We start from the raw sequence: 15,027 nt of genomic DNA, 5'->3' as shown, positions 1-15,027 counted from the left end.
ATCCTTGTAATAATAAAATTTATTAGTATCTCAAACTAGTATTAAGAAATAAACTTTGGAGGGACTTCCCTGGTGGTCCAGTGGTTAAGAATCCACCTTCCAATGCAGGGGATGCGGGTTCGATCCCTGGTGAGGGAACTAAGATCCCACATGCCGCAGGGCAACTACGTGTGCGCGCCACAACTACTGAGCCTGCGCTCTAGAGCCCACGAGCCACAACTAGAGGGCTCGCGTGCTGCAACCACTGAGCCCACGTGCTCTGGAGCCCATGCCACACAACTAGGGCGCCCAAGCACCACAATGAAGATCCCGCATGCCGCAACTAAGACCCAATGCAGCCAAATAAATAAATAAAAGAAATAAACTTTGGAAAATACTACCCATATAAAGGACATAATAACCAATTCAAATATGACTCCATATGGTTTTCCAATGCAGGGCATCAGGCATTCAGCAATACTTACTGATTCTCTAAATATACACACGGCCCTGGGTCTGCTAGGCCCTGAGTTAAGGGTGAGCAAAGGAGGTAACGTCCACAGTTCAGTGGAGAAGAGAAATGTTAATCCAATAACTACACAGACTGTGACAAGTGCTACAAGGAAGGTTTGAAGGCAGAAAATAGGGGTTTTAGACCAGCAAGTAGGGTCAGAAAGACTTTTCTTTTTTCTTTTTTTAAAATTAAAAAAAATTTTTATTTTTGACTGTGTTGGGTCTTTGTTGCTGTGCGCGGGCTTTCTCCTGTTGCGGCGAGCGGGGGCTACTCTTGCCTGCAGTGCTTGGGCTTCTCATTGCGGTGGCTTCTCTTGTTGCGGAGCACGAGCTCTAGGCGTGTGGGCTTCATTAGTTGCGGCACGCGGGCTCAGTAGTTGTGACGCACAGGCTTAGTTGCTCCGTGGCACGTGGGATCTTCCCGGACCAGGGCCCAAACCTGTCCCCTGCATTGGAAGGCGGATTCGTAACCACTGCGCCACCAGGGAAGCCCAGGAAGGCTTTTCTTAAAGTGTAAACTTAGCCAAGACTTACAGGAGGATAGGAGTTATCAAGGAGAAGGGAGATGGGAAAAGGCTCAGGGCAGACAACAGCCAGTGCAAAGGCAGGTGGTAGGAGGAAGCACAGGGTGTGAGAGGAGAAGCACAGAGAGCAAACTGAGTGGTGGGAAATGAGGCTGGAGACACAGGTGGGCCAGGCCACGCAGGACCTAGTAGGCCACAGCAGGGAATTTGATCTTCACCCTGAGAACGTGGGAAGCAACTGGAGTGTTCTAAGAGACGAAGAACAGCTAGGGTGGATATGGGTAAAGTTAGAAGGCTACTGATAGAAGATAGGAGATTTAGATAAGAGTGGTAGTTGTGATGGAGAGAAAACAGGCAGATTAGAAAGAGATTTAGGAAGCGAAAATGGACAGGATTTGGACTCTCCTTCGGTGTATATAGGGAGGAGAGAGGGTGGACAGGTCAGTAGTGAACCTTCTGTTATGTATCCCTCCTTACTTTATAGTGCATAATCTCAAAAGCATGAGTCACATCCAGAAGTCCAAATTATTGTTGCATTCTGTATTAATAATAATTTTAAAATGTAAACCATTTAGCATTTTTTTAACATCTTTATTGGAGTATAATTGCTTTACAGTGTTGTGTTAGTTTCTGTTGTATAACAAAGTGAATCAGCTATATGCATACGTATATCCCCATATCCCCTCCCTCTTGCATCTCCCTCCCACCGTCCCTATCCCACCCCTGTAGGTGGTCGCAAAGCACCAAGCTGATCTCCCTGTACTATGCAGCTGCTTCCCACTAGCTATCTATTTTACATTTGATAGTGTATATATGTCAATGCTACTCTCTCACTTCGTCCCAACTTACCCTTCCGCCTCCCTGTGTCCTCAAGTCCATTCTCTACATCTGTGTCTTTATTCCTGTCCTGCCCCTAGGTTCTTCAGAACCATTTTTTTTTTTTTTAGATTCCATATATATGCATTAGCATACAGTATTTGTTTTTCTCTTTCTGACTTACTTCACTCTGTATGACAGACTCTAGGTCCATCCACCTCACTACAAATAACTCAATTTCATTTCTTTTTATGGCTGAGTAATATTCCATTGTATATATGTGCCACATCTTCTCTATCCATTCACCATTTAGCATTCTTAAGAGAATAATACATCAAGTTTTATGGTCACTTACTAGCTGCGTGATCTTGGGCAAATTATTTCACTTTTAGAAGCCTCTATTTATTTATTTATAAAGCGGGAACAATAATTGTCCTGCATCACAGACTTGTAATATATGACAGAATATAGCAAACGACTAGGACAGTCCCTGGTATACTGTGAGCCCTCACCTGGTACCTATCGTTATTATTTGAAATATTACTGCTGAGATAAATTCCACAATTAAAAAGAAATCACCAACAGTATGTTAAAGGTGGTTATATATTTTTCTACAATAAACATGTTAGGTTTTTTATCAGGAAAAATTATTATACATACTTAGGTGTGTAATAGTTTTTTATTCCTCTTTCAGCTTGATGATTCACTTTAATTCAGTTCTATTAAGTATTTGAGCAATTATGCTGTACCAAGCATTGTGCCAGCACTGAGGGTACAGAAGCGAAGAAAGACTATCAAGCAGCTCACTGATTTCTGCTTTCTATCACCTTCCTAATCTTCTCTGTCTGTTTTATGTTAATAGAACCATAGAAATAAGGAGACATACTATACCTAAAATCGGTGGCCCCAGGAGAATAGGACAGCATTCCACAATGGTCACCAATCCCACAGCACTGGAGAACCTCTGGGATCCAACGAGGTCCATCAGCGTTTCAAACAATACGGCGCCAAACCACCCAAAAGCAAATCCAAGGAATCCCGCATAAAGACAGAACCCTACATAGCTAGAGGATAAGGGTACTAGCGTATGACACACTCCATTTGCAATAATAGAAGCAGCAAAAAAATACTGAATTCGAGGTCTTATCCACTTTGTGTTGGCTACAAATCCCATAGAAGGTCTGGCTACCATGTCAACAAAAGCCAGAATGGAAAGAAGGAAGGCAGCCTTCTCACTAGAGTGATGTTGACTCTTGGCATAATTACTAAGAAAGACTAAAGGTGTAGCCAGCGCAAAAGACATTATCACATTCCCAGAGAGGTACAGCAGAAAGCCTCTGTGTTTGAATAGGGATAAGTCCAGAAGTTTGTTAACTGTTTGAAAAACGGATTGTTTCTCCTTTGGGGGGTTTCTGCCATTAACTTCTGTATTTGCATCACCTGCCCCCTTGTTTGCATCATATTTTCCAGCTTCCTGAAGGAATTCTTTAGACTTCTCTTTCCCTGCAGTGGTTGGCTTGGGCCCTATTGGTCTCATCAGGGCTCCAGCCACACAGCAGTTTAGTAGGATGCCTCCAAGAATTAGGAAGCTTCCTCTCCAGCCAAAGGCAGCAAAAAGAGCCTGGTTGAGGGGGGCCAGGGCGGAGAGGAACACAGGGCTGCCTGCCATGGCCAGTCCATTTGCTAATGGTCGCCTCTTGTAGAAATACTTGCCAATCATGGTCAGAGCTGGATTCAAGTTGAAGGCAAGCCCAAGACCTGGCGAGAGGGGAAAAAAGAATCACATACTCCAATAAATGTCAGAAACATATTTGGAATTAATTAACTAGGCAAAGAAATGAAGTGGAAAGAGGTCAAAATCATGAGAGGCTATTATAACTAGTAGGTCATTAAGTGGACTGTTATCAAATAAATACAGACATAAAGTCTCTTTATGCAGCAAATACTAGATTTATAATATAAAAAATGTATATATATGTGTATATATATGTATATATTTTTTGGCCGCACCATGTGGCATGCAGGATCTTAGTTCCCCGACCAGGGATCGAACCCAGGCCCCTTGCAGTGGAAGTACAGAGTCTTAACCCTGGACCACCAGGAAGTCCCTAAAAAATGTATATTTTAAAAAATAATTATTTTTCCTTTAGCAACAAAAAGAACAATAAATGTAAGATCCTTTGTCTAATTTCATAATTTTAGCTTTCCTGAGGAATAGGGAATTGAAAGCAAAAAGGAGAGAGGATAAATCTTATAAATTCAGAAAGCAAGATAGGAGAAGGGGCAGAAGGAAGGGAAACAAGAGAGAGGGAGGGGGAGGGAGAGAGAGAAAAAATGTTTTTGGATAGTAAAACACAACATTGTCAAGATGCTAACACTACCTTAGTAAATCCATTAATTTAATGAAATTTCTATGAAAATTTCAATGTGTTTTATTTTTCAAATGAGGTAAAATGACTCTAAAATACACCCGAAGAACAAATGCATTAGAAATATTGGAAAAGGATAAATAATTGGTGGGCCTACCCTAACAGATATATAAATATATTGTACAGCTATGGTAATTAGAATAGTGTGGCACTTATTCAAAATTAGAAAAACTGATTACTAAATAGTGGGCAGAAAGTCCAGAAACAGAACCAAAAGATACATTTGAATTAATAGGGAAAGAATGGATTTTCCAGCTAATGGGGCTGGGACAGTAACTATCCCAATAACCTCTTAAATGGTCTCCCAATCTTGCTTCCCTACTAGGTAAACCAGGTTAGGATGCTTGCCCATTTCAATCTCTCTAATGACTGCCCATCCATAACTTTTCACTCTGGATTAAGAGGTCCCATGATTTGGCCCTAACCTACCTCCCTGCCCTCATCTCAGTCTATTCTTACTTGTGCTACGTGTAACTGTTCTTCTAGATTTTCACAAAGCCTTCTCCTAGTTTTCATTCAGATCTCAACTTAAAATCACCATCTCTGAGAAGCCTTCCCTTTAGGGACAGTTCAATCCTTCTCTATCAACATTCTGTTTTAAGTCTTTGCAAAGCAGTTATTACTACCCAATATTTTTCTTATTTATTCATTTATTTGTTGGTCTGCTTCCCTCCACTAAACAGTGGGAATCTTGCCTGTCATGTTGGCTCTCCCCACAGAGCTTGGACCAGTGCCTGGCATATAGTTAGGGACTCAATAAATATTTGTTGAGTGAATTAATAAATGAAATAATGAACAGGCTGAATAATCACATGGGAACAAATAAAGTTCTATTCCTTCCTTATGTTATTCAAATAATCCAGATGAGTTAAAATAGTTAAATGTTTAAAAATTTAATTAATGTAGTAAAAGTATAGATCCAAAAAGATAATACCCATTATTGGCATTATCTCAGGTCCTGCAGGTGGGACTGTAAATTATTATAACATTTCCAAAAGAGTATTTGGCCAATGGTATCAAAACCCTTTTTCCCCAGTAATTGCTCTTCTACAAATTTATCCAAAGGAAATTATCATTTTCACAAAGATGCATACAGAAGCACTATCATGCAAATACTGTTTATTAAGAGTGAAAATATAAACAATCTAAATGTCCTTCAATTAGAGGATGGTGAAATAAATTATGGTATATCCATCTATCCCATGAAAAAATAATCGCTGCTAAAGTATATTTACTGAGATGGAGAAACTACGTATAATACATGATGTATTATTAAGTGAAAAAATTGGTTACAAACATTATACATAATCTCATCCCTTTAAAAAAAATTTTTAACTTTATTGGAGTATAGTTGATTTACAGTGCTGTGTTAGTTTCAGGTATACAGCAAAGTGATTCAGTCATACATATACATACATTCATTCTCCTTTAGATTCTTTTCTTTTACAGGTTATCACAGAATATTGAGTATAGAGTTCCCTGTGCTATAAGTAGGTACTCGTTGGTTATCTATCTTATATATAGTAGTGTGTGTATGTTCATCCCAAGCTCCTGATTTATATCACCCCCACTTTTCCCCTTTGGTAACCATAAGTTTGTTTTCGATATCTGTAAGTCTGTTTCTGTTTAGTAAATAAGTTCATTTGTATCATTTTAAAAAATTAGATTCCACATATGAGTGATATCATATGATATTTGTCTTTCTCTGTTTGACTTCACTAATCTCATCCCTTTTTGTTCTAAAAATTCTATGTGTGCATAGAAAAATGAGTGGATATGGCATCAAAATATTAATGGTAGTTTTCTCTGAAATGTAGAGCTATGGGTGTCGATTGTATTTATATTCAGCAATTTTATTTTCTTAATTTAGTTATTAGAAAGGGGGGTTTCCTCATGCATGCCCTTTATCCCTTGAAAATGTATCTGTCTTTTCTATCAGAAACTGCTTTATATCTGACATTCTCTCTTTCTCTAATTTGAGCCAATTCCTTCTTGGGTAGAATGGGAAATGAGTGGGAATAGCTAATGACCTCCCTTTCAACAACTTTTTACCTATCACCACTATCTTCTTTCTTAAGACAAAAAAAGAAAGAAAAGAAAAGAAAGAAAGAGAGGGAGGGAGGGAAGAAAGAAAGGACGAAAGGAAAGAAGCTCTTTCAATTTATTCATTCAATAAAAATAATCACCCATTAAGTGCCAGAACTTTCTTTAAAGACTTGCTTTTTTTAAATTAACATATCAACAGCTCTAAAAAATAGTGACCTAGTAATTTTTCTAACAAAGAACTTTCATTTTTCAAAAGAATTGGCAAATTAATGCTATAAATAGTCCACACAAAAATTAATGCTTGAAAATACATTAGTAGCAACTCACCTGCAATGACTCCGACACACAAGTAAAGTTCCTGCACATTGGTACAGAAAGAAGCCGCAATCAAGCCACAGCCTGACAAGCAGCCGCCAACAATCATAACTGGACGACTGCCATATTTATTCACCAGGATACTGCTGATAGGACCTAGGAGAGAACAAACAGCTTAGTCATATAGAGGAGAAGCCCAGCCCTCACATCCACACCTGCATATGACATTACCAACATGACAGGATGCCACCCCAGAAAATAAACAGATAAAACAGAAGACAGTGGTAAGGAATATTACTTTCTATCTTTATTTCAGAGTCACAGGTTTGTGTAATGGAATACGTATAGTATTGACTGTACATTTTCTATATACCTAGGACATATTAGATGGGTTTTAACTAAAGTATGCAAGACCATAATCTAATTATTTTAAGGCAGAAGAGGCTGCAAATACCCTGATTATAAGTGTTTACAGGATTCTTCATGTATCTAGGATATTATCCACATATATGTAGCAAGTTTGCTCTGTTTTAAATTTTTAGATGGTCATCTAGAGCAAACACACATGAACGATGAGATTTATGAGCAAGTCTGATCAAACTTCTGACTTAAGGGCATATTTACAAACTAGCTAAAATGTATTGTTTCTCACAGAAAACAACAACACAACCAAAACAGAACTACAAAACAAGAATGCCTACCATCACCACTTTTCTTCAACATTATACTGGAGGTCCGAGCCAGCAGTAAGACAGGGGGGAAAAAGGAGTAAGGAAATGAAGAAACCAAACTATCAGTATTTGCAGAAGATTTGTCTATCAAAAATTTTTGACAAAAAATCTACCAATAAACTATTGGAAATAACAAGAGTTTAGCAAGCTTACAGGATATATGATTAAAATACAAACATCAATGACCTTTCTATACCCAGCAGCCAATACAAAACACATTTTTAAAGAAAGTTATCCTTTATAATGACACCATTTTATAAGTGACCTAAGAGAGCACACAGCTGTTATGTAGATTTTATTGTTAAAGACAATGAAAAACATGACTCTAATCACATAACTCCAAGAACTAACGTTTCAAATATCTCACTGATAAAGGCATCAAGAACAAAAAGCACTTACTACAGAGCTTTTGTCTACCCATTGAAAGTTAAAAGAGCAGGTCATGAGTACTTACCTCCACCATACATGACAGCAAACGCGATGGAAGATAACCATGACACTTCGCTGGTGCTGGCTTTAAATATTTCTTCAATTTCTTTGTAGAATACAGTAATAGATTTGCCAAACGCACAAGAGAAGCCAATGGAAATGAAAGCTCCAACAACCACTGCCCACCCCCAGCCTCCATCTGGGGGCGTGTATCCAACTGGACCTCCGTTTGATGGTGGCATTGTAAGTAAAGATGAATTCTAAAATGCAGTTCAAATCCAAATATCTAAAGGGTATGAAATTAAAATAGTACATAACAAGTAGGTCAATAACAAAGCACTCCCATAAAATCCCTTACATTTATTAAATAAATAAATAAAGGCATATAGCAATTTTCTAAATAAAAGGTGATTTCAAACATTAGATTCTCATTTAACGGGCTGGAAAGTTAGCTCAGTAAAGTTGGGTTTTCGTCTAGCTGCTTAGATTTAAGGTATTTTTTTACTAATATGTGACTAGAAAGATTCCTAAACGATGGCTGACCAATACTGTTTAAACCTGCAAAATGAACCCTGATATCAGAGACTAGTAGTTTTAAACCAAAGATTTCCCCTTTTCTTCTTAAGCCCCAGCATTAGTGAAAAACATAGTTAGAAAATGAAATACAATGTGATTATGAATTACTAGCAGGTGGGAGAAGTTGAGAGCTAAACGGTTTACCAGTCTACTTTAGAGAAATTAAGTTCTCCTTTGATTTACTTAAACCAGCTTCTATTTTATGTCAAAATAAACCTTCCAACAATATGTTATCATACTCATTCTGGCCACCCTAACATTACCTGGAGTGATGTAGTACAGTATTAATACTGTACAGGTCAACAATGACAATAATATATTTTACTATTCCTTATTCTTTAATACAAATCCTACCTTCCTATCCATAGAAATCAACTTTTAAATAGCTCACCTTCTAACTAATCTAAACACTTCAAATATAATTTAGAAAGTGATCCTGTAGTGATTTAAAAAAAAACAACTCTTAGGAAGAGTTCTGCTTAAGAAGCTAAAAGACTAGGTTTTTTAAATAAAACTTTTATAGAAGTAAAGTTTCTAAAAGCTTTATAAAATTATAAAATTCCCAGGGTTTGCACAACTTTTGTTAGATTTATTCCAAGGTAGCTTTCATTACTCTTGTAGATGGTAATTAAAAAAAATCATTTTCTGTTAGTTGCTGGTGTATAAAGACACAATTGATTTGTTTAAATAATAGATTTACTGAGATATAATTCACATATCATAAAATTCACCCTTTTAAAGTTTGTATTTCAGTGGTTTTCAGTATATTCACAAAACTGTACAACTATCATCACTAATATCAGAACATTTTCATCACCCCAGAAAGAAATCCTGTACCCATTAGCAATTAATTTTATTCCTGAATATTATTTTTGATGATATTATAAATTGAACTGTTTTCTTAATTTTACTTTTGGATTTTTCATTGCTCGTGTCTAGAAATACAATTGATTTTTGTATGTTAATTTTTTTAAAGTAGTATTTAATTAATTAATTAATTAATTATTTTTGGCTGTGTTGGGTCTTCATTGTTGCATGCGGGCTTTCTCTAGTTGCGGTGAGCAGGGGCTACTCTTCATTGTGGTGCACGGGCTTCTCATTGCGGTGGCTTCTCCTGTTGCTGAGGACGGGCTCTAGGCACGTGGGCTTCAGTAGTTGTGGTGCGTGGACTCTAGTTGTGGCTCATGGGCTCTAGAGTGCAGGCTCAGTAGTTGTGGTGCACGGGCTCAGTTTTTCCATGGCACATGGGATCTTCCCAGACCCAGGGCTCGAACCTGTGTCCCCTGTATTGGCAGGCAGATTCTTAACCACTGCGCCACCAGGGAAGTCCCTGTATGTTAATTTTGCAGCCTGCAAATTTGCTGAACTCATTTATCAGTTCTAATAGACTTATGTATATATATGTATATATGTGTGTGGATTCCTTAGGATCTTCTATTTACAAAATCATGTCATCTGTGATAGTTTTACATCTTCCTTTCATTGCCTAATTTCCTTGGGTAAAACCTCCAGTACACGTGGTGAAAGTGGACATCCTTGTCTTATTTCTGACCTTACAGGGAAGTTTTCAGCATTTTACCATTAAGTATGATGTTACCTGTGGGTTTCTGTAGATGCCCTTTATTAAGTTTGAGAAGCTTCCTTCTATTCCTAGTTGTTGATTATTTTTATCGCGAAGGATATTGGATTGTAGCAAACTGTTTGTGTCTATGAAGATGATCTTGTGGTTTGGGGCCTTTATTCTATTAATATGGTATGGTTTGACTGATTTTTATATGTTGAACCATTTATGAATTCCTTCACTCCTGAGGTAAGTCCCAATTTGTCATGATATATAACCCATTTTATGTTGTTGGATTCTGTTTGCTCATATTTTGTTGAGGATTTTTACGTCCATATTTACCAGGGATAATGGTTTGCAGTTTTCTTCTCTTGTGATGTCTGTCTGGTTTTGGTAACAGGGTAATACTGGCTTCAAAGAACAAGCTGGGAAGTGTTCCCTCCTCTTTTGTTTTTTGGAAGAACTTGTAAAAGAGTGGTGTTAGTTCTTTAAATGTTTCATAGAATTCACCAGTGAAGCCATCTGGGCTTCAGGTTTTCTTTATGGGTAGTTTTTTGATGATTATGTCAATCTTTGTCTATATCTTCTTGAGTCATTTGATAGTTTGTGCCTTTCTAGAAATATGTTCATTTCATTTAGGTTATCTAATTTGTTGGTCTGCAATTGTTCATAGTATTCCTTTGTAATCCCTTTTTATTTCTATAAGGTTAGTAGTGATACATGAAGAGTTTAACCAACAGTACAATTAGAGGGAACAGGCCCCACAAAATTGACCTCACTTCTAACACCAATTGCAAATTTAGGCAGCGGGGGTCAGGGGGTGCGGAGCGGGGTGGTTTCCAAAACAGTTTTAGCAATTCAACAGGACTCATAGAATTCACTGAAAGCTATTATATTCACGATTTATTACAGGGAAAGGACACAGGTTGAAATTAGCCACAGGAAGAGATGCACAGAGTTTGGGAGAGGTTCAAGTGTGGAGCTTTTGATCATACTCTTTCCATGGGGTCATGGATAGCATTACCTTCTCCCACTTACAATGTGTGACAATATAGAGTACCACCAACCAGGGAAACTCACCTAAGCTTTTGGTGTCTAGAATTTAGTAGGGCTTGATCAAATACTGCTCACGTGAGTGCTGACCTTTAGTCTCCAGCCCTTACTAGAGCCCTTACCAGGGGCTAATACTTTAGTCTCCAGTTCTTTTGGAGATTGGAAATAAGACAATATAGCTAAAGTGCCCAGCAAACAAAGACAGTCCTATCAGGCAGGACTTTTCAGAGGACTAGACATCATATCCCAGTAGCCAAGGACAAAGGCCAAACCTCTCTATTGGTAAGGTTAATTCTTCACTATACATAATGTATCCTCTTCCAGTTCTGATTTTAGTAATTTGAGTTCTCTATCTCTTTTCTTGGTTAGTCTAGCTAAAAGTTTGTCAAATTTATTGATTTTTTCAAAGAACCAAACTTTTGGTTTTATTGATTTTCTCTATTGTTTTTGTACTTTCTAGTTCATTTATTTCTGTTCTAATCTTCGTTATTTCCTTCCCTCTATTAACTTTGCATTTAATTTACCCTTTTTTTCTTGTTACTTATGGTAAAAGTTTCAGTTATTATTATTATTTTTTTAGAGACTTCTTCCCAACAGGATGGAAATTAAATTAAATTTTATTTTAATTTATTTATTTTTGGTTGTGCTGGGTCTTCGTTGCTGCATGTGGGCCTTCTCTAGTTGCATCGAGCGGGGGCTACTCTTCGTTGTGGTGCATGGGCTTCTCATTGTGGTGGCTTCTCTTGTTGCGGAGCATGGGCTGTAGGCATGCGGGCTTCAGTAGTTGTGGCACGTGTGCTCAGTAGTTGTGGCATGTGGGCTCTAGAGAGCAGGCTCAGTAGTTGTAGCGCACGGGCTTAGTTGCTCCGCAGCATGTGGGATCTTCCCGGACCAGGGATCAAACCTATGTCCCCTGCATTGGCAGGTGGATTCTTAACCACTGTGCCACCAGAGAAGTCCCAAAAGTTTCAGTTATTGATTTGAGATTTTTTTCTTTTTAAATATAGATGTATACAGCTATAAATTTCCTGCTAGGCATTGTTTTAGCTGTATTCCAGAAATTTTGGTATTTTGTAATTTGTTTTCATTCATCTCAGTGTGTTTTCTAATTTCCTTTATAATTTATTCTTTGAACCATTGGTTATTTAGGAATGTGTTGTTAATTTCCACATATTTGCTCATTTGCCAAATTTTCTTTTGTTGTTCATTTCTGATTTTACTTCATTATGATCAGAGAACATACTCAGTCCTTTCAAATGTACTGAGACTTGTTTTATGGCCTAATAGATGGTCTATCCTGGAAAATGTTCCATGTGTACTTGAGAAGAATGTGTATTCTGCTGTTGTTGGGTTAAATGTTCTATGGATGTTTGTTAGATTTATTTGGTTTATACTTGGTACATACTTGGTTGTTCAAGTCTTCTATTTCCTGGTTGATTTTCTGCCTAGTTATTTTATTGAAGTTCTGTTGAAATCTTCAACTATTGTTATTGAATTGTCTGTTTCTCTCTTTATTTCCGTCAGTTTTGGCTTCATCTATTTTGGGGTTCTGTGGTTAGGTGTATATATGTTTATAATTGTTATGTCTTCATAATGGATTGACCTTTTATCATTATAAAATGTCTTTGTGTCTAAAAACAATTTTGGGGCTTCCCTGGTGGCGCAGTGGTTGAGAGTCTGCCTGCTAGTGCAGAGGACACGGGTTCGAGCCCTGGTCTGGGAAGATCCCACATGCCACGGAGCGGCTAGGCCCGTGAGCCACAATTACTGAGCATGCGCGTCTGGAGCCTGTGCTCCACAAGAGAGGCCGCGATAATGAGAGGTCCGCGCACCGCGATGAAGAGTGGCCCCCACTTGCCGCAACTAGAGAAAGCCCTCGCACAGAAACGAAGACCCAACACAGCCATAAATAATAAATAAATAAATAAATAAATAAAAAAAAATTAAAAACAATTTTGTCTTAAAGTCTATTTGGCCTAGGTTTCTTTGGTTACTGTCTGCATGGCATATTTTTTTTTCATCTGTATACTCTAAAGCAGTTTGTGTCTTTGAATCTATAATGTGCCTCTTGTAGACAGCATAGGGTTGGATCCAATTTGCCAGTCACTGCTTTTTGATTGAAGTGTTTAATCTATTTACATTTAATTTAATTACTGATAAGGTAGGACTTAGGTCTGCTGTTTTACTATTTGTTTTCTCTGTCTTATGTCTTTTTTGTTTTTCTATGTCTCCATCACTGCCTTCTTTTATGTTAAATAGATATTTTTGGTGTGCCCCTTTAATTACCTCGTTTCTTTTACTATGTTTTTTGTTATTTTCTTAGTGGTTGTCCTGTGGATTACAATTAACATCTTAACTTAAAACAGTCTAGTATAGTTTAATACCAATTTAATTGCAATAGTATACAAAAACTTTGCTCCTGTACAGTCTCCCCCTTCACACTATTGTCTTACAAATTACATCTTTATATACTATAAGCCCATTAAAAATTGTATAATTATTGCTTTTAAATCAGATAGAAGGGAAAAAAAGTGTTTACAAAGAAAAAAATACATTCATACTGTCTTATTGTATATTTACCTATGTAGTTACCTTTACTGGTGTTCTTTATTTTTTCCCATGTGGATTCAAGTTACTGTGTAGTGTCCTTTCAATTCAGCCTGAAGGACACTCTTTGGTATTTCTTGTAGGGAAGGCCTGCTGGCAACAAATTCTCTCAGTTTTTATCTGGGAATGTCTTAATCTCCCCTTCATTTTGAAGGATAATTTTGCTGGATATAGAATTCTGGGTTGACAGTCTTTTTCTTTCAGCACTTTGGGTATTGTCCCATTGCTTTCTGGCTTCTATGGTCTCTAAAGAAAAATCAGCTGTTACTCTTATTGAGTATACTTGGTTTGTGATAAGTTGCTTCTCTCTTGTTGCTTTCAAGATTCTCTCTTTGTCTTTGTCTCTGAGGTTCTATTTATTTTTCATTCATTTTTCTTTTTTTCCCTTAGATTTGATAATCTCAGTTGACCTATATTCAGGTTTACTGATTCTTCTGCCAGCTCAAGTCTGCTTTTGAGCCCCTCTTACAAATTTTTCATTCAGTTATTGTACTTTTCAGCTCCAGAATTTCTATTTGTCTCTTTTTTTTTTTGTAATAACTATCTCTTATAAATATTCTCTATTTGGTGAGACGCTGTTCTCATAATTTCTTTTAGTTCTTTAGACATGGTTTTAATTCTTTGAAAAAATTTATAATACCTAAATTAAAGCCTTTGTCTAGTAAGTCCAATGTCTAGGCTTCCTTGGGGATAGTTTCTATTCAATGACTTTTCTCTCTGTGTATAGACCATACTTTCCAGTTTCTTTGTGTGTCACATAGTTTGTTGTTTTTGTTGTTGTTGTTGAAAACTGGACATTTAAAATAATATGATGTGGCTGCACCCCAATGTTCATTGCAGCACTATTTACAATAGCCAGGACATGGAAGCAACCTAAATGTCCATCAACAGAGGAATGGATAAAGAAGATGTGGTACATATATGCAATGGAATATTACTCAGCCATAAGAAGGAACAAAATTGGGTCATTTGTAGAGATGTGGATGGACCTAGAGACTGTCATACAGAGTAAGTCAGAAGAGAAAAACAAATGTCATATATTGACACATATATGTGGAATCTAGAAAAATGGTATAGATGATCTTACTTGCAAAACAGAAATAGAGACACAGACGTAGAGAACAAATGTATGGACACCAAGGGAGGAAGCGGGGGTGGGATGAATTGGGAGATTGGGATTGACATATATACACTATTGAAACTATGTATAAAATAGGTAACTCATGAAAACCTACTGTGTAGCTCAGGGAACTCTACTCAGTGCTCTGTGGTGACCTAAAAGGGAAGGAAATCCAAAAAGGAGTGGATATATGTATACGCATAGCTGATTCACTTTGCTGTACAGTAGAAACTAACACAACATTGTAAAGCAACTATACTCCAATAAAAATAAATTTAAAAAAATAAAATAATACGATGTGGCAACTGTGGAAATCAGATTCCCTCCC

The 15,027-nt window shown here is 37.3% G+C and overlaps 1 protein-coding gene across 7 annotated transcripts in view; it reads right to left on the bottom strand.

Moving 5' to 3' along the window:
- LOC309623365 (monocarboxylate transporter 1-like) overlaps positions 1 to 15,027 on the bottom strand; it is a 146,786-nt gene that overhangs the window by 3,978 nt on the left and 127,781 nt on the right. For 2 of the 7 annotated variants that reach the window (XM_082380249.1, XM_082380250.1), the window contains exons 2-4: positions 7,808 to 8,068; positions 6,635 to 6,778; positions 2,724 to 3,590 (exon numbers count right to left, since the gene is read on the bottom strand). In XM_082380249.1, the coding sequence (XP_082236375.1) occupies positions 2,724 to 3,590; positions 6,635 to 6,778; positions 7,808 to 8,024 (1,228 nt within the window). In that variant the 5' untranslated portion in view covers positions 8,025 to 8,068. Of the gene's footprint in view, positions 1 to 2,723; positions 3,591 to 6,634; positions 6,779 to 7,323; positions 7,350 to 7,807; positions 12,613 to 13,564; positions 13,826 to 15,027 lie in introns of those variants that run through there. The other 5 variants (XM_082380253.1, XM_082380251.1, XM_082380255.1 and 2 more) reach the window with 5 other exon arrangements.

This window comes from Balaenoptera borealis (assembly GCF_965194805.1).
Source record: "Balaenoptera borealis genome assembly, chromosome: 1".
NCBI lineage: Eukaryota > Metazoa > Chordata > Mammalia > Artiodactyla > Balaenopteridae > Balaenoptera > Balaenoptera borealis.
The sequence above is the reverse complement of the archived record's forward strand: the minus strand, read 5'-3'. Positions and strand labels throughout refer to the sequence as shown.